The following is a 20159-nucleotide window of genomic DNA, read 5'->3' on the forward strand; positions in this document are numbered from 1 at the left end:
TCTCTTAGCAGCTTTTCTTTAGAATTACCACAACAGCTACTTTTGGTCTGAAGGGTTTTTTTTAAGCTCTGCTAGCAACAATCCAGACACTTAGAAACTGTTTTTGAGATCTAGAGCAAGTAGAGCAGAGTGCTGCAATCGCTGAGTGTTAACTGGACACCTGTCAAGGGGCTTGAAGTTTCAAGACTTGGTTTCTGAAAACCAGATTGCTCTACGGTATGCCATGCTTACCCTGGTAATCCCTCAGCCCTTCTGGAGAATCTGGAGGCATAATTTGATTTACAGTCTATAAACCACAAGGAAGAAGGAAAGAGAATTTAAGTTTTTATTGTTTAAGTAACAATGAAAAAAAGCTTTTTTCCTCATATGGGCCTTTTAAGGGAAAACAAAGGAGTCTCAAGAAAAATTGACTCTATTCTATTAAAAAAGAAAAAAAAAAAAAAGAAAGAGTGGATGGTTGGGGGAGCAATAACATAAAGCTTCTTCTCGGATTGTCTCCAATACTTTCTGGTAGGGTGTAGTTGCTAGAATTTGGTTTTTGTCAAATCTCTACTTTGAAGCCGGGTTCAGGAGGGAAGTGGATTTATTTTGTATGCAGCCAGAGTGTTCCTCAGTACTCTGCAAAAGCACCCCAAAAAAGCCTGCTTTCCCTAGCCTCTGCAGAGGTTATAGTTCCCACAAACTTTTTGTGACTGCTCTTTTTATATTTTATGAATACGAGGCTTGTTGTATTGCGTGTCCTAATGACTCTGCTGCATGCCCTGTGCTTTAGGCTCAGTCAAACCTTGGTGAAGGATGTGGCCATCCTTGCTCGAGAGATTCATGATGTTGCTGGAGACGGGGACTCACAGAGTTCATCGGGGACGGGACCAAGCACCTCCCTCAGCTCTGTGCCCAACACTCCTGCTTCCACCATATCAGCGAGAGAAGAGGTAAGATCCCGAATGACAGAAAACTCTGCCTCTGAATGCTAGTAAGCACGTGGGGCACGGTTGTGGTGAGAGACCAGGGCAGCATCCCCAGTTGCTGCAGCATTGAAAAACCCTCATCCCCTGTCCTCCTGAAAAACACCACCAGAAAGACTGACTGCAGTCTGTTTAGGTTGCTCTTTATTTTGCCCTACTCTGTGCCACAGCCAGCCTTGCAAGAGGTGGGAGTCATATTATTTCCTAAGGATCTCAGACAGAATCACAGAATGGTTGGGGTTGGAAGGGACCTCTGGAGATCATCTAGTCCAACCCCCTGATGGCCTCTGGTCGGACTTTGGTCCTGAAGTTTGCATCTGAGGAACAGGATGGGGTGAGCGTGCTGCGCTGCTGTGCCAGGGAGCCAAAGCCTCCCTCCTTGTTTCAGACGAGGCACTGACTGTCTTGTCTGTGCAGCTCTGGCTGCTCATTCTGCATCAGCTGTGTATTTTGTACCTGAGCTGTGTCCTTTCTGCCAGAGCTGATGAAACGCTGTTCAGATGTTACTTCTCTCCGTCCATGTATTGATGGGCAAGGGCAGGGACTCTGCTCTCCAGCCAGTGAGGTGGGCAAGGAGGAAGGCAGTTAGCTTGGGAAGTGCTGTTCTCCAGCTCTTCAGTGAAGCTGTGGCTTCCTCCAGAACTGCGTGGCACAGTTTGTCTGCACTGGAGTGGGAAAAAGAGAGGCGATTTCTTAGTTTGGCCCCCCACTGCCACAGCTCCCCTCAAACTTGGCTGAAAGGTCACCAGGAGGCTCCAGCTGCTAAAGCAAAATTTCCTTTGCTGCTGTTAAATCCAGATTCCCTCCTGTGTAGACAAGTGGTAGCACCAGCATGGACTTAAAAAAATACGGAGCTCTTTTTATCTGCTGTTCAGGTGGGCCCCTTGGCCCTCTGTTGTCTTTGAATGTTGTGAGAATTGCAGACCTGTCCTATGCAGGGTTCACAGCTGAGGACCAAAACCTGTTACCCTGCTAAGGGAGTACTTGGAGGGCCTGTGACCCTGCTGTGATCATCACTGAACGTGCAAAGCAGAAGTTTAAGGGGATACCCAGAAGATCAGGAGAGGGTGGCTGTGCTTGTGTTAAGCCATGTTCAGCTGCAGCCTGCTCAGGGAGGGGTTTGTTCCTGGGGCTCTCTGGAGCCACAGTGCACAAGTGTTTCGCAATAGCTTCAGGCTCTGAGATAAAGTGTTTTATTGCTTCGTTTCCTTGCAAGTGCCACACCTGCAAAACTGCCTTTGTATTATTCTTTTCGAGCAGTTAAAGTGACAAATCTACCTTACTTCTCACCTGCAAATGAAACGTTTGCTGTGGGTTGGTTATGACCAGTACTCAGCACCTGCTTCCTTCCGGAAAATCAGTGTACCTCCTTTTTTGTGGAGTGCCACTGTCAGCTCATACAGAGGGGTATGTCCTCTGCTGCTAGAGGAAGAACTCCTGCAAAACACAATGTTTCTACTCTGTGCAAAGCGATCGGCTCCAAAGCACATGGCTGTGATGCTGAATGGCAGGATCCCGAAGTCAGGATTTCTCAGACCCAGGAGCATTGAGGGTTTCTCTGCGATGTGGCTTTGCAGTGCTGCTGCATGGTACATGCTGGTCAGCCCCCTCGCAATAGTCAGGAGAGCAAATGTGGGGCTGTGTTGCGCTGTAGGTAATGCTACTGGCAGTACCCACTGCCAGAGCAGTTTTTGAGATCTTACAGTGATGTAAAGGAAGAAGCACTGGTAGGAGCCTATGAAGGCAGATCAGGAGCCGTAACCTTCAGCCAGTGCTGGCTGAAACCTCCATAAAGGCTTTTTAACTAGACTTACTCCAAACAGGGTTGGATAGCACCGTGATTTCAGCAGGGCCAGCGGATGGGGGGCCATTTGAGTTACACCCAAAATGCCACCATGCATCAGTGGAGCTGCCCTGTGTTAGCGATAGCCAGGAACAGGTTAAATCAGCAGGACTTTCTGCTGGTGATGCTGAGATGTGGAGCTGAATCCTGAATAGCTGGGGATCCTGAACCGGTGCATCTTGGGGGTCATGTTATGAATGGGAGCCATATAAACTATTGTGGGTTTAATAAACACACATCTCATCTTTGGAACTGGAGCGGACACACTTCCATCAGTCTAGGTGCTGCTGAATCTATGCTAAAATAATTATTTTGGCTTAATGCAAGGAAGTTGCTAGGAAATATCTGAAGATCACTGTGTGTGATGCTAAGCACTGTGAGTTTTGTGAGTGTTTATTAAACAACTTTATATTAAATATTCTAGGAAAGGACATAGTGATGAGAAATAGCTACTATAGTTATAATAGGAATGTATTGAAACCTCTGATAAAAGAAAGTGTGTGAATAAGAAATGTTTGCTCTGTGTGACTCTCTTACACTGCTCTGGCTCTTGCAGTGCTGTATGCCATTCTGCTAGCTCTTGGTTTTCTGCTACTAAATATTTATACCTATTCTAATAAAGTGGGGAAAAATGCAGGAAAAAGAAGTACTGATGCTGGAATCACTTTTGAGGGTTTAATGCCATACCAGAAGCTTCAGTTCAGACCAGTGTGTGGCACAGCATTTCTCAGCCTTAGATGAATTGCTTTTTAAATTACTTCTGTGACAAAGCTTGGTTAAAGATTAAAATCATGAGTGTTCTCTTAACTTTTAAGATGGAGCCTTAGATTTAAACCTTATTCTTCATGTTTTGTCCTTTCAGGTCCAGTGTTGGCTTGGATGTTTGCCAGGGAGGTTTTCAGTTTCCCCAGTGCATGTTTGGGGTGGCTTTGTTTGTTTTTGTAGCCTCAGCTCTATAGTTTATAATAACCTAGATTCTTGGCATACTTAGCTGAGTACTGCTACAAATTAAGCAAAAAACCCCAAACAAAACAAAAAAAAGAGTTCAGCAAGGGTGAAACCTTCATGATTCCTGTTTACCAAAGCCACGGGTTGTTTGGGATGCCTTGGGTTGTGGGTGTGTAGGGTTTACAGGACCCAGCTTTCTGCAGAGCCAAGCAGTCCAACTGAAAGCTCAGCTGCTGTGAGCATAGTCCAGTGGGTCATCCCAAATCACTGGCCACTTCTGCAGATTTTAGCCCTGTGTGAAATTCTTCTGGTTGGTCTTTTTTTAAAGGTGATAATAATACAACAAAAACTTAAGAGCCCAATTATGTTTGTTAAGTTGTTTAATGTACTCAGTATGAGTGTTGGTATGACAAGAGGAAATGCTTACGGGTGCGACAAAACACAAAGCATGAGAAGAGACCAGGTCACCTGTGAAAATCTCCTGGTGATGGTGGAGCAGGTGCTGTCCTCACAGTGTTTTCAGCTGGTTGTGCTGAGAACTGCTGAACTGTAGGAATATCTCATTCCCTTCTGACACTGTTTCACCGCTGCAAGCAGCCTAGCTTACTGTTCCTACGCTTCACGAAAGGATGCTTAAAAAAAGAGAAGCTTATTAGCTAAACATTTTGGCTGTTGTGCCCCTGTACCATAATATCTCATACCTTCTGCCTATGTATAACCCAAGTGCTATTGCGCAGAGTGTGGGGAGCCTGGACCTTGGATGGCACATGGTTTTCTCATAAGAGCTGTGTGCTTTGCCAACCAAAGAGCCTCCTGGGCTGTATGTTTAGCCCATTCTCTGTGCTCAGAGGGCTGCTGGATTTCACTCAGCACAGTCTGTTTCGAAGTAACTGGGGAGCTGCCCGAGACCGCCTCTGCAGAACTGGTTGGTGACCAGGAGCTCCATGGGCTTCAGTGCATGCAGGGGGTGGGCATCAAGTGCTGGTCCTCAGAAATGTGCTTTTGGGAATGTCAACCCAAAATAACCCCAAACCATGTGTTCTCTTTGATACTGGCTGTCACAGTCATTCACTAGCATTGACCTCTTTGTTTCTGTTTTAACACAGATTGCTCGTAGATCTTTTCGGCTGGCATATCCATCTCAGGTGCACTTTCCATCCCATTATTTTTGTATCTCTGTCTTGTCACTATTATTTTCCTCACCTTCTTTTAGAGTTTTTTGTCTGTCAGTCAACCAAACAGGAGTAGATGTCTTGCCTTTTCTGTTCTTACTGTTAATTATTTGCATTATCAGTGGTTTTATATTGCTTTTTCATCTCTTCCATGTGTTACTAAATGGTTTCTAATTAATTTTAGTGTAACTTTAATGTTGCATTGATATATTAAAACATAAGATATGGGAAAACAGGGCCTTTTTGACTTTTAGCCTAAATTCAAAAAAGGCAAAGATATACTTTTCAACTATATGCTCAAGTCTCAAAATTATAAAGCGGAATAGTCCCACTGAGTTTCATAGGATGACTCCAGTGGGTAGATGCTTACAGGATTGGGGTCTAGTAATTTGCTTAGGAACCCGTACCTGTCTGAACAAGACTTAAATGAATCACTGTTCCTCTGGGGCTTGCGTGAAAATCTGCAATACCTGCCTTGAGTGCCTCTGTGCCTCCTTCCCTACTAATTTTTAATGACTCATTGCTCATTATTTCCAAGTTGGTGCAGCACATTCCAGAAGCAAGTCTGAACTACCAGAAAGTGCCTCCGGGATCAGTGGAACTGAAGGATTTTGACCAAAATATGAATGATAATAGAGAAGAGGATCCCTCAAGAAAAACGAGGACAAGAAACCGTGAGGAGGCAGGCTACCTTTTTCTTTACTTTATACATGACATTGTATGACACATAAGCTGCAGTCTGTATACCTGCTCTCTCTAAGCTGCCAAAGGAGGCTGCTCAAAAAAAATGCACTTCTCAAGAGCCCTGACTTGTAGGTATAGAAACAGTGTTTAAAATAGAAAAACAGAGGAACAGAATCACCCTTCTTGCCAATAGTGACCGGAAGTTTCCTCTCTTGTGTAAAACTCCATTAAAACCTGAGACTTGGTCACTTGTTGTTTGGGAGGAGGCATTCAGTGTCAGAGCCCTCTTAGGCTATTTCACTCCTCTTTTAAAGAAAAACACAAAAGTCTTAAGTTTGACTTCTGCAGCACCGACAGTTTAGTGGCAAGAAATCATGGCATGAAAACAGTTGTTCCTAATCAATAAAGGCACCTTATTTTTCAGCAATGGACATGAGCTGGTCAGAGCTGCCCATAGAGCAGCAGTGGCAGGATCTGGACCTTATGAGGAGTTTCTGCCGCTGGGCTCAAGTGCCGTGGCACAGCTGGCTTGCTGTGCCGTGCTGTGCAGACAGCGAGCCACTTTTTCTCATTGTTCCCTCCAACGTGTGCAATTTGATGCAATTCTTCTGGGGTGAGAGAGCAGAAGAGAGAGACGTGCCAAGGCTGAAAAAAGATGCAGGTTCAGAGTGCCCCTAGCTGATGTTGGCTTTCCTGGCAGAAGCCTGGGGGCTCTTTTGAACCACAGGACTTAAATATTTAGGGTTTGGTGGTGTTTTTGTTGTTGTTTTTAATAAAGCAGAATGTAACATGGTGGGATTACATGTCTGTGAAGGTGGCTTGAACTCATATAAATCACATTAGATGGTTTCAGTGAGACTGTGGGACTTCTTGTGTTGTGATTTGGCTTTTTGAGGTTTTTTTTGGGGTAGGGGCGGGGAGGTGCCTGTGAGGCTTGGAAAGTCTTAAGCTTTTTCTTTCTGAAAGGCTTAGTTGTCTTACTGCAGACAACTCCGTCTCTTTGTACGCTCCTCAAGCAAAAAAAATGCAAACAAGCTAGCATTAATCTTTTTGCCAAAGTGCTGCAGCAAAGCTGCATGTCATCTTAATCTCCCTTGAACTTCAGGTATCATCCCCATAGATGAAGATGTTTGTGGGGATCATTGACTGTAAAAATTTCCAGTTTTGTAGTATGCAATTTCTGCTAAAAGTTCTCTGATCTGCCCTTATATTTTAGGTGATCTTTGACAATCTGATGTTGAACCCAGTGTCCCAGTTATCACATACGATCCGTGAAAATACAGAAAACCTAGCTGAAAAAATGAAGTAAGTAACTTTTTAGCCCTGGCCTGAAATGTTGACTTGCTGCTGAGTTTGTTGGCATGCTACTTGTGGAAGATAATGCATTGTTGTCTTGGGAAGTCGTGTTATCAAGATGCAGGGAATCTAGATGTAGGAAGCTGTGTGTGTAGTGAACAAGAGGTAACAGGATTATTTGCCATGTCTTTTCCTCATATGTTTGGCCTTTGGGATTTTAATGCTGGATTTGTAATGCCTGTTGATGCCTTAACTTTGAAATGTTGCCTGTGTAAAGAGTTAGCAGAAAATATGTTTCTGTTAGTGGATTGTCTCCTCTTTCCTCCCTTTCCCAAGGCTCTTAGAAAGCTTGAGGGTCACCAAGGCTTGTGAAAGCTCTTCAAAGCTTGTTGTTGCTCTAGAAGACATCAGTTGGGGAAGGACTTTGGATTGTTCCTAAATCAGCTGAAAGGCTCTTTGTCTGATCACTAATCCACTAATCTCCTTTCTTGCCACATCTTGTGATAACTAAGTCCTTTAAACAAGCAGCTTTTGGATAGCAATTTTAAGACCTGCTCCATTTTTTGTGCTGCAGGATTCTGTTTCAAAACTCTGAAAGGACGTGGGAGGAAATGGAGGCCAAAATTAATTCAGAAAATGAAGTGCCAATTCTGAAGACATCAAACAAGGTAAGACCATGCGAACAAGTGAAATACCGAAGGCTTGCATCCATGGGAGTTTTGTAAGAAACCAAAACAACAAGCTCTGTCCCTTCTCAAATCCATTTCTGAAATTTCTAGTCCACTTGCATATGTTGAACTGCTAGTTTGTGTTGCTGTTTGAAGTGTGACAAAGTGGGTTCCTCCAGCTGTTGTGTTTCACCAAACTCTTCATCTCTTCCTTTGTGATTCCTCTTCAAAGATCCAGCCCCTTAACAGGTGTTCAAGTTCAGGGTCATTAGGCCTCATTTAAACATCTACCAAAGTATCACCTACGTGTGGTTGCCACGGCTTCAGTTGTAGACAGGTGTTTCATGTGAATGTTTGTTTTCTTCACCTGTAACAGTTTGATAACAGGGCAATTTAAAATCTTTAGCCCTAGGGTGGTGTTTGTGCTCTCATGACCTCTTATTGCTGTTTATGGGGACTGCCAGTAGGAATTTAAGTTTAATAATGGACGCAGCAAATATGGTTAATGCTAAGTGTATATATAACTGTGCAGGACCTGTGTAGCTCGGTGCTACGGCAGTATATATGTGGCCAATTGCTTTGTCTGGCCTAGGAGTTGAGTTTGCAAATATCTTCATCCCTTTGGTATTAAGGAGGATGTGGAGGAGCCTTAGTACAGTTAATCCGACTAGCATTTCAGATCTAAAATCCACCGTGGCTCTGAACTGGGTGGTGTAGTGGCACTTGGTGAAATGATGCAGAGCAGAGGTCCCTGTGCACTGACCAGATGCGCCTAAATACAGGTCACAGAGTCACAGAATGGTTTGGGTTGGAAGGGACCTTTAAAGCTCATCTAGTCCAACCCACCTGCAGTGAGCAGGGACATCTTCAACTAGATCAGGTTGCGCAGAGCCCCGTCCAACCTGACCTTGCATGTTTCCAGGGATGAGGAATCTACTGCCTATCTGGGCAGCCTGTGCCAGTGTTTCACCACCCTCATTGTAAAAAATTTCTTCCTTGTATCTAGTCTGAATTTACCTTCTTTTAGTTTAAAACCATTACCCCTTGTCCTATTGTAACAGGCCCTACTAAAAAGTCCCCATCTTTCTTGTAAGCCCCCTTTAAGTACTGAGAGGCTGCAATAAGGTCTATCCAGAGTCTTCTCTTCTCCAGGCTGAACAACTCCAACTCTCTCAGCCTTTCCTCATAGGAGAGGTGCTCCAGCCCTCTGATCATCTTCATTGATGCTAGCTTTGTCTTCTCTGTTAAATAAGCAAGGTCAGAACTGACTTTGAATCTTCTTGATCAGATAAGACAAAGAGTAAGACCAGATTCCTGTGTCAGTTGAGTGCTTCGTTGCTTAATGTTCCATTTTGATGCTTTTGTTTCTAGGAAATCAGTTCTATCCTGAAGGAGCTCAGGAGAGTTCAAAAACAGCTTGAAGGTTGGTCATGTCAAATGTTTTTTTTGTCTCTCAAATGCCAGTAAGTTGCACAAAATAAAATAGTGTGGCTTGATTTGCCAGTGAAAGCTGGGAAAGGATGCAGAAGTTCAGTTTGTTAGCATAGTGCTCTCTGATGAGTGCATATGGAATGAGCAGTAGATTTATCTTGTGCTGCCAATTTTTAAGAAAATTGTTGACTTTTGCAATGTGGAAGCTGTTGCTGTGGAAATGCTTTGTTTGTGGTAATTAGCGTATTCCCATAAGATGAACTGGCAAAAGTCAGTTCTGCTGAAATAATATTGAGCAGCTCTTTCAGCCAATAAGCTGTGCTGTGATTTTTGGGCTTGAATTTTGCACGTAGAGCTCTGCGCAATAGAAAAGGCAAGACAAGCTCTTGCATCATCTAGAAGCTTAATAAAGACATATAAAAACATACAGGTGTCATTTTGCCTTCTGCTAGAAGCTTACCATTTGACTGCTGTAGTTTGTCTTTTCCAATTTAATCAGAAAGTTGAATGTCCTCATAGCTTCAGTTTGGGGGAGGTTTTTCTTGTTAAAGCTGCTTAGGCCTGAAGGTATTAATGAAGAAAATATCGTGACTAAAATGAAGGCGAGTACTGCCTACAGTTCTACTGCCTTAAAAACGAAGGCAGCAACCTTCTGTTGAGAAACTCTGCTGACTGCTGCTAATATGTCTGTGTATGTCTCTCTTGTTTGTTTTCCCTCCCAGTCATAAACGCTATCATTGACCCTACTGGAAACTTGGATGTAGTTGCCAGTAACAAAACATCTTCTGCTGCTAAACAATCTACAACCACTAAAGTCAGGACTGCTAACACTTCTGGGCCCACACTGGAGACTCTGTCCCCAGCACAGATGAGAAACTACACACAGAAATCGAACTGTGGGTCTTCTAGCTTACAAGATTCGAATTTCATTCCAGATGGAGATAAGTATGTGATCTGAAACAATATTTTGTATTGCTATCTTATTGTAATCTACTGTTGCATTAGTGTTGTGTATGAGTGGTTTGTGGACAGTTTGTGTGGAGCAGTTGTTTAGGTTGCTAACATGTTGCACAAAGAAAACCCCAATCTATGGTGTGAGGGTGAATGGAAAGTCTGTGTATGCCTTTTAAACAAGACTAGCACTGTGGAGCAGCCCGTATTCAGCATAGAGGCAAACTGATTTTTAGAAAATTACTCACTCACTCTTCAGTGTGCCATAAGAAAACAGGCTTTGCGTACACTCCATTCAATTCTGCCGAAGCTAAAGTGTTCTTGCATTGGCCTGTTTATAATCATTCAGTTATGAGGCACAATTTAAAAAAACGCTTTTTTTGGTACGATATTTGTTTTGGTTTTATTTGTTTTATTTTTTTTTGAGTGTACAAGTGAAGCATTGCAACTCTGTTGGAATCAATGTGCAAATCCAACAGAACGATCGTGCAATATCGTGGGTTTCTAGGAGAAGCTCTTACTACAGAAAGAAGTTCTTTTCAGCAGTCATAAAAAAGGCAACCACACTGAAGTTGTGCATCCTTTTTTTCAGTCCAAAAACCAAAATGAGACTGAATAAACCCTTTGGTTTTTCTCTTGGGAAAGTGTAAAAGTTAACAATGGTATGAATGTGAAGACTACTAATACAGTTACTATTTTTGATGATGTTTCAGGCCCAAAGTTTGGGGTAGGTACAAAAAGTCAGATTTTACAGTTTAGCTTGCCAAATTTCCATGATTTTGGTACAAATGCTGTCTTTACACTGCTTTTTCTTTTTTTTTTTTTTTAAATATGCAATCTATTTACAATGAGCTACAAATACTCTTGGCTGGGTCAAAGACTAAGATGTTTGCGATTAGCTAATTGCTAAGAAAAACATCTGTTCCAATGGCTCATGTAATAAACTTAATTGCACAGTTGCTGTGAACTAGTGTTCACTTGACAGCACTGAAAAAATAATAGCTTAAATGTAGCTCCACTTTTACGGCTAGTTCTGTTATGATTTTTTTTTCAATGCAAAAGTGCTTGAAGACCACCATTCTGTGATATTCTTCAGAAACTATTCAACAGTGTCAGGCACTTGGTACATTTGGGATTTTTGTCTGGATTTTGTTTTTGGTCTGTTATAATCCTAGAAACACTAAGGAATACATGCAGTTGCACTGAGCAATTTCTTGTTTGAAAAAAGTTGGGTTTTGTTTTCTGTCTTTCAGTTAAACCACACAACACTAAGCAATTTTTGTTGCTTTAAGAACAAAAGTTTTCTTTTGAGGGGACCTCTTCCAGACGTGTTTGCTCCCAGTTTTTTCTGTCTTGTGTTGATTCCTTATTGATTCTTCCTGGTCAACAAGCAGTAATCAGGTAAAGAAATTCTTTTGTAGCTGTGGAGGATACGTTTACTGCAGAAGATGAGCAGATGAGTTCCACTTTGCCCTCATACAGTGTGTAGTTTAACTGGTGAAAATGGTTTCTTAAGCTTGACTGCTTCTTGTGTGCTGACTTTATATTTTGGGGTGGGTAGTGGATTCCTTAGTTAGCTGCAGTAGTTACCTGAGCTTTTCTGCTAGAATGTTGTAACAGTGGGAACCTGTTAAAATAATTTAAATAAATAGGGATGCTCACAAAGTGTTTAACCTTACTAGCAAAGAGCGTGATTGCTTTCCTGGTGAAGCCAGTGGGAGCTTTCTATCAATTTCAGCAGAAACAGGATTGGTCCCAAAATGGGAGTATGCCAACAGGCTGTTAGTTTCTTTTGAGTGTGCAAGATGCTGGCTGTTAAACAATAGGTACAAATATCCTTTCAAGATTTCCAGTAGGTTGTAAGACTCATCTGCTTCTGTGGAGATGCTCTTCTATGAAGAAATCTGCTGAATTTCACGTAGATGGATGCAGAATAAAAAAAAGAATTTGCCCTTGATGTTCTTCTGCCTGTAATATACGCACTATCTGAATGTGTTCATTTAGTCATTTATACTGATCTGTCTTATCTTGAAATACCTGACTGTGTCCTTGATGAATATCATAAGTGGTGGTATCATTCCTGACATATGAGACACAATTTTTCAAGCCCTTCTTGGTTAGGGTTTGAACTGACCAGGTGCTACCCCAGCTCACTAGGAGCTGAAGGACCTTTACAGATAAGGTGTTGCTGTTGGTTTCAGTTTTGCTGTAGAGACATGTGAATTACTTGGACGTCTGACTTTTTATTATTATTTGTTACCCATGTTTCCACATCTTCATGGTTATGCTCTAGTGGATTTTGTTTCTCTACAACGTGTCCCTGGGACTTCTGTTTATTTTCACTTGAAAATTGCTTGATTCTTCTTTCATTCATGAACACATCAGGGATGGATTTTCTTCCTTGGCTGCTCTGTTCTAAACTTGAGAGAGAGCCCACAGGCACCTTACATCAATTAAATCAACCCGCAAAATATGGTACCTCTTCAAGTGACTAATAAGGATGCAACAATTGGTGTCTGTTTATAATTTGAAATGTGTGTGTGAAGGGGGGCAGGATACACAGCTTGATTTGTTTTGTGACTCAGACAAACTATAAAATGCTTCTGTGTCCTGACACAACGTCCATCCTTGGATCTTTGCATTTAAAACAGTTTTGCTAGTCAATGATGAAATGCAACATATTTTTTTCTTGCATTCACTGCTTCTGAAGGACACCCCCTTTGCACTTGTCTGCCCCAGATAAGCCAAAGAGCTAGCCACCCGACTGTAACTCCTTCAGTCACTGTTCGTTCTTACAAGCAGTACTGTATGCAACCATGAAAACATGCCTCTGTGTGACTCCAGTGTGACCGTAACAGATGTGTAGTGGTGTATCTGGGTGGCCCAGGATCAGTGCATAAGGTGCCTGTTGGCTTCCGTGAGCTACGGATGGGCCTTGCATTGAGCTTGGTAGGGGTGACGCTGACCTGGGGGTCACTCTCATACCATATTGCTTTCATGTATTTTTATATATGACTCAAGAAATGTAACAAAGGGTGGGATTTTCAAGGTCTTAGGGAAGCAAGTGCTCAGATCCTTCTGGGTTTCCAAACGCCTTGGGTGCCTGACGCCCTGAGCGCCTTTCAAAATCCCAGCCCTCAGCTCTTCCACTATACTTGAAAACCATGTTTTCAGTTCGACACTTTCAAATGTAAAAACCTGTTACTCTGTTCTGATGGAGTGAATGTAAATTCCTGCGAGAATGTGTACGAGCTTTGTGAGCGAGGACCTAAACGTATCTACGGTGATGTCATGTCGTGGTCGTACTCCAGGAGAAAAAAACGTCTGCATCATCTTTTAAGTATTTTAGTAAAGATACAACTATTGGAATGTTTACATACAGCCTACTGAAAAACAGAGGAGACAAAAAAAAAAGATAAAAAAGTGTAAAGTATTTAAGTGCAAGATTCTACTAGTTTTTTCTTGTTTTGCAGATCACACTAGCTATTTTTGAAGTTTGGTAAATGTGTATAACTTTTGCAAAGACCAGACAGAACTACCTGTTCACTTTCGATGTGCCCCGTGCTGAATTGTGCCTATTTCACTCTCTGCTGTTGTTATGCTGCTGATTCTGCTGTTCTGAACTGTTCACTGGATCATTCCATTTGCATGCAACACAAATGCAAGCTGAGCTGTCTGAGAGTAAAGCTGAAACACGTTTGTATAACTTGAATCAATTAATGACTTTCTCTTTTCCACACCCTCTTGAAATGCTGTGTATAATTTGGATTGTTTCTCCTGCCCTGATTTTTTTTTCTGCTTTTGTTTTTTTTTTTTGAATGGTAATTTATTTTTGTTTGGATTATAGGCAGTATCTGTACATTTTGTTTCAAGGTGATATTGTGGATGTCTTTAAAAAAAATGGTTATTTTGTATAATTTTATCATAAAGTTGCTCTAATAAATCATTCTTTTATCATGTGACAATGATTCTGGATTTCGTGTGTTAATTTGGAGGAGAGTACGTGTTCAGTGGACTAAATTTTTCAATTGCCTGTTTACATTGGTGTTAAGTACAGTGTAATGAAAGAATTGTCAGCAACTGAAGACTCACAGCGCAGGTGGATCTGTCCAGGTGATACCTACAGCTGGGGCAGATCCCTCTCCTGTAGCACAGGAGTCCCTTTTCCCCTGCCCCCCAGTTACAGGATTGAAGTCTGCAGGTATCCAACACCTGAGTGTGGTCTTACTTCTGAGTGTGGTATGGTGACACTTGATTTAATTTTTAGTACTGTTGTATTTCATTGCCATGATTAACAATGGTAGTTAAATCCAGCTTGGATATGATCATTCCCCAGAAGGTATGTGACTTTAGAAAAACATTATTATACTCACTCTTCTGCTCTCACCTTATATATATATATATATTTTTTTTTTTTTTTATATATATATATATATATTTATATATATATTGGAGTTTATGTGTCTGTGAAATTCTGTTGATTTTTCCCTTCATTCCATCACTGTCCTCCTCCCCTCCTGCAGTTCTCTCTGACCTTTGCATCCTTCCTGGCACTTGTGAAATAACATTAATTCTTCCTTCCCTCCTGCACAGCCTTCAGGTGCCTGTAGCTGATAAAAACATCACATTGTTCGCCAGCAATAACTAAAATGCAGACAAAGGGGAAAAGAAAAGTGGTATTAGGACCTAACCAGGATCAGTGGGAGACTTTCCATCCCCTGGTGACCTTTGCATTAGATACTTTAATATGAGACCTTTTATGCTTAAAGTTTTAGGGAGGGATTTTGTGTTTAAAAAAAAAAAATAAAAAAAAATTCTTCTGCCTCTCTTAAAAACCTTTCTTAAACTTAGTTTGTGTGTGCTGGCTCTGCAGAGAAGGCTTTCTGTGTTCTCTAAAATGCAGGGCTGGGTTACACGCTAACTAATTGCCTCTCCGCAGGCCTCCCCAGCAGTACTGAGCAGTGTTTGAGTCGGGATGCCGTGCAAAGTGCCCTTTTGAAATCAATAGTGCATCCACTTCATTAATTTTTAACAGTCTGACTGAATAAACATAAGAGGTAGTGGAACTGTGGCCAAAACTATTTGCAATGTAATGAAAGCTGCTATCGGGCAGAATTTAAACAAAAAGGATAGATGGCAAAAGTAATGATCTCCTCTGCATCTTCGTGCTGAGTGTTCAGCTGCGATCCTGCTTGGCTCTTCAGTGTCCTCATCTGCTTTGGGAAACAGAGCCTGGTTTTCCACGTGTGTATAGAAGGGAACACCAGAAAGTGTTGCCTTGAGCAGGGTTTGCAGGATCCTTCCTTAGAGCAAAACTTTGTCATCAGAGAGACAGGTTCTTGTTTTTTGACGTCATGTGAAGGTCTACCAATAGACCTCATCTATGGGGTCCTACCCATGCGATGGTGTGGGAGGACCATGCCTTTTTTGACAAGGACGTTTGTGGACTGTTGAAGAGCAAAACCCTGCTGCTCTCAGCTGTTCCTGGTGGGATGGGGTTGGCACGGGGCAACAGCAGGTGGTTTGGCTGTGAGGGGTGTTACTTTCCTCAGGAGGGCTACGGCCCTTTGGCTGCAGCCCTGCAGAGACTTGAAGAACCCGCACATAGGAGTGTGCTTGATGTGGTTATCTAGAAAAAGTTTTAATGCATCGATCACTCAGGTCTCTGAACGACGTGGGCTGAGCAAAGGAAGCCAAAAAAAAAAAGACGGGAAGAAAATAGTACTCACTAGGACTCTACCCTCCTGCAGCTTTTTTTCCTATTCTGAACAGAAATTACTGAAAATACTGTACTTGCCAAAAGAACTGGTGCCAGAAAAGGCTTGTTCAACAGTAACGTGTCTGCCTCTGTCAACATCCAACTCACAGGAACTATAGGAAGGACAAAAAAATTCAAACACAAAATGTGGCATCCAGCTGGTGCCTGGGGACACTTTGTAGACAAGGAAATATCCAGAGGCCCGGGTGAAATTCGGTGTCAGCAAGAGGACCTGTGGCTTTAGCACAGCAGCAACCACAGACAGGAGGTCAGTCTTTTTAGTGGTGCGTTTCTCCCAGGTTCTCCCTCCTAGCCGCTGATAGCTGGGCAGGCGCGAAGAGGATGGGTTGTAACAGCCCCTAACACACCTTCACCACAGGCAAAGCAGCCTCCGTATAAGCAAGAAAAACGTTCTTTACCTTCAGGAGGATGTGAGGATAGTGGTTGCATCAGGCCAGTGGTTTCCTGGGTTGCCAGGTACTTTGCAGATCGAAGAGGAGGAGTGTGTTCTGTAACACAAAGCCAGATATGTTCAAAGCAGACAGAACACATACTGAAGCTTTTCCTAATACTTGCAGGTCATCTTTCCTAGGTGCGGCTGGAGGGCCATGGAAGAGCAGTGACAAGACTGAGACAGCAAAGGACTCTCTGAAAGAGCAATCATTAGAGTTATGCAAATCACTGTTGGGTTTTTTTTTTTTACTTGAAATAAATATTTTTTCTAACCAAAATACAGCTGATGAGCATTGAATTTTAGGTTGAACAAAATGATTCCAGGTAAGTGTTAAATGTTTCAAGTTAAATGTTTCAAGTCTAAAGTTAGATACTTTGGTGTATTTATTGAATTTTTTTAAAAGTTGAAATTGAGTAAATCTTTAAAAACATTTCCAAAGAATCACAATTTTATTTAGACTTTGAAATTTTCTCTAAGCTTGTCGGCTGAATCACTTCCCAATTCTTGACCTGAAATGCCTTCCCCTCCTTCCCCCCCCAGCTCATTCAAGTATACAATCTTTTGGCACAAAGTATAAATAGAGCATTTTTCTTTTCAAGCGTAAGGACCCTGGCTGTTCCAGCCTCCCATCCTTCTGTTGACAGTTGGTGTTCGGAGCCCAGCCGCCTAGTCCTCGTGAAACAGAAAGTGTAGTTGTGTAGTAATCTCTGCAGTGGTAGCAACATTTTGATCTATTATTAGCTCTCAGAGATGAGAATGTGTTAAACTGTCAGTTTCTTCTTAGCAAACCTCCCACGTCAGCATTAAAAGATCTTTCACTGTATCTTTTAATGCACCTTTCTAACAAACTGGAGTCCAAGCATGCTTTTTAGGAGTACGTTAACCACAGAGTGGCATCCAACCGTTGGTGAGAGATGTATTTACTCCGTGTGTGGGATGGTGGCAAGTCAACCAGAGCAACTGGTAGAAGGAGCCTTGTCTGAGAGACAGGGAAGAGGAGGAATAAAAATGATTGCTTGTTTGCCCTGAAACATGACAGTCTTTTTTTCTTTCCTCCCTCCAATTGCATGAGTTGGTCAAATAAATCATATTCTCCCCACAAACCCACTTCCATCCTTCAACCCTCAAATCTACAATGCTGCTAGGAAGATCAGAAATGCGTAATTGATGTTGGGTTGGTATGTGAGATCAGATAAGCAGAAGGAAACCAAGCTTTCGCAAGCTGGAGAGGAGGAGGACGATGAGATTAATCAGAGCTGTAAGTGGTTAGAGAGCTGCCAAGGTGGAAGAGAAATACGGGTCCTTTTTGTGGAAGCTGCTCTTCCCCCTGATATAACGCAGCCTCTCCCAGTTTGAACTAAGCTGTTGATATTGGAGCAATAAAAGATAAGTCCTGAACTTCATACAAATGTGCTGCTGCTTGTGTGGTATGATATGGAACTCACCGAAGTCAGTGGGAGCTTGTGTGATTTGTGTCTGCATAGTTCACGCTGGGATTCCAGCCCTGCGTGTGAACAGAGCAAGGCAGCTCGTTGCCAAGCTCGCTGACATGTGCAGCCCACACGCTGGCTTGAACTCATGGGGGGCTTAGCTGAAATACTTGGATTGGATGCTCAGCCTCTGAAGTCAGTGGAGGGACAGGGATGCTGCCCAGAGGCCATTTGGACCTTTAGCATGGTGGCTCGCTGGAGTTGCCTCTTTTCCCTGACTGCAGATGAAGCCTCAGACAAGCAGGATCCTGCCTTCAGCTTTCTGGTAACCCGAGTCTAAAGGGATGGCAGTAGCCTTTGCCTTGGTTCTAAGCCCTGTTTTAATAGAGATTTGGGATGGCCCCGATGACAGGTGATCTGTGCACAGCAGTAAGTTCAGAAGAGAGCTGGTTGGTCAGATAGGCGTCCTATCTGCTCCACCATCTTCTTTTCTCTCACATTTGGTCTTTGAGTTACTGCTTGTGTTTTGGTCCCAGGGGAAGCAGAGGATTCATGACACCTTCAGCTTCCCAGAGAAAGGCCTCCTGCTGTACCTGACCTATCCTCTGGCTCCTCTTAGCTTTTCCATCAGCAGCAGCTTAATACAAGGTATGATAAAGTCTCGTGATCCTTGTCAGTCCTCAGTTGTCTCTCCATTGTTTCGCCCCTACAGCAGCCTTCCTCAGGTACTGAACTAGGGAACTGCATCCTTCAGTTCAATAGGATCGAGGGACTGCCTGGAGAAAAACAGCAGCATTGCCATATTGAGTTGTGTTGACTGAGGTGCAGCCTTTGGATTTTTACAGAAGACATCATTTCTTAGAAGCTGCCTCAAAGTCAACATTGCATGTAACCTTCTTCCTCAACAATGTCACTGAAAATTCCAAATACCATTTGTTTAGGATGAAGTCTGTATTATTTCAAAGGAGCTAGTTTGCTCCCTTACGTTTGTCCAAGGATGACTGGACAGGAGGGTGCTTGCAAGAGGAACTGGGTAGGGAGGTGGTTTTGGAGGGTTTGTTTGCCTGTTTAAAATGAAGCTTCTAGTGGGTTAGGAATGAAGCAGTGAGAATACTGCTATATCTGGGACACAAACTGCACTGAAGCTGAGCAGTCCTTTCAACCAGTGTCTTCTAGTGCTGATCTAGACTCTGATCTTACACCACTGAGAGCAGTGGGAACTCAGCTGTTCAACAGAGTTTGAACCAGGTCAGGCACTGCAGAAAGTTATGTCAAACAGGTCAAGATCAGCACCTGGTGTCTAAGAACTGGGTTACAACAACTAGATGATAACCTGGGACTCCAACTCTCAGTGTGTGTTGTGAAACTCAGTGTTTTAAGAGGAAGTAATCTGCAGCAGGAGGAGGAAAAGACCAGAAGAACCCGAAACAATAAAGCTTGTGTGCTGCCTCTTGTAAGTAGAGTTGAGAGTAACATCAGACTACAGTAGGACATCCACACAGGAGGAGGTCTTCCAGGATGGTAAGTACGTTTGCCATCATTTTGAGAGTGCTGGGAGGTGGTCATGGAGAGATGAATGCACTTTGTTCATCTGAGGAGCTTCAAACAGCTTCCGGGGAGGACTTTGTATAGTGAAAAATCACATCCTTGTGTTAGAAATCCAAAATCTGAAACAGTTTGATGCTGATGGAGAAGTTAATTACCAAAAGTTATTTTGGGGGCAGGGAGAAAGCAGCCTTAATTTTTAAACAACAGTCTCCTGTGTGTACTCAGCAGATTGTGGTATTAGCTTGTGTTCCAGCCTGTGAAGCAATGCTAAGTAGCACTTGTATTTATTGCTCTTGGATGAACTTTAGTCATTGAAATTGGCAGCTGGTAAAGCCCTGAAAGCTTCGAGGGAGCCACAGTTAATTACTGACCAGCTACAATATTATTCTTAAGAATTCTGGTTGAGTCTGTGATGTTTTCTTTCTTGAAAATTAAACTACATTTTTTAGTGCAGTTCTCATGACTTCTGTATAGCAGCTGGGAATCTAACCCGTCACTGGTCAAGGACTTCGTTTGAACCAAATAGTAGACGACTTTACTATGGCACATATGAGATCTGCTTGCTTTCAGATTTTAAGAGAAATGCTGCTTTTTGAAGCCATTTTGTAACCGTTGCTGAAAAAGAGAACTGAAACAAGTCGTTTCTCACAAGCTTCCGCCTTCTGAAGCCATCACACTGCACCTACAGCTGCAGTTCCTTACCAAGACACTGCTTGGGTCACTGAACATATCAGGGGGAGCATTTTAGCTTTGGGAGCCAGAGGTACAAAAAGACACCTCTCAGGCTCTGGGTCTGTGATGAGAACCACACAGGGCAGCCTGGGGGCTGTTACTGGATAGCCCGGCTGGCTGTGACAGCGTTGCCAAAGCAGCGAGCTGTGGAGCGCAACCTGCAGCCTCACTGGGCTCTCCCTGCCCTAGGCTGAAGGGATGCTGTTGTTTTACAATTGTCTTTCCTCTCCACCTTTAAAATCCCTTTGCCTCAGTTTCCTACCAAGCTCCTTAGCATCT

At 42.8% G+C, this 20159-nt stretch overlaps 1 protein-coding gene across 3 annotated transcripts in view; it reads left to right on the plus strand.

Moving 5' to 3' along the window:
• Positions 1 to 13915, plus strand: part of CEP170B (centrosomal protein 170B) — a 59716-nt gene extending 45801 nt beyond the window's left edge. The window contains exons 10-17 of one of the 3 annotated variants that reach the window (XM_068397870.1): positions 773 to 932; positions 4863 to 4901; positions 5467 to 5610; positions 6829 to 6917; positions 7483 to 7576; positions 8948 to 8999; positions 9730 to 9952; positions 11212 to 13915. In XM_068397870.1, coding sequence (XP_068253971.1) covers positions 773 to 932; positions 4863 to 4901; positions 5467 to 5610; positions 6829 to 6917; positions 7483 to 7576; positions 8948 to 8999; positions 9730 to 9952; positions 11212 to 11215 — 805 coding nt within the window. In that variant the 3' untranslated portion in view covers positions 11216 to 13915. Of the gene's footprint in view, positions 1 to 772; positions 933 to 4862; positions 4902 to 5466; positions 5611 to 6828; positions 6918 to 7482; positions 7577 to 8947; positions 9000 to 9729 lie in introns of all 3 variants that reach the window. The other 2 variants (XM_068397869.1, XM_068397871.1) reach the window with 2 other exon arrangements.
• The last annotated feature ends 6244 nt before the right edge of the window (positions 13916 to 20159 follow it).

Source organism: Nyctibius grandis, chromosome 4, assembly GCF_013368605.1.
Source record: "Nyctibius grandis isolate bNycGra1 chromosome 4, bNycGra1.pri, whole genome shotgun sequence".
NCBI classification, from domain to species: Eukaryota; Metazoa; Chordata; class Aves; order Nyctibiiformes; family Nyctibiidae; genus Nyctibius; species Nyctibius grandis.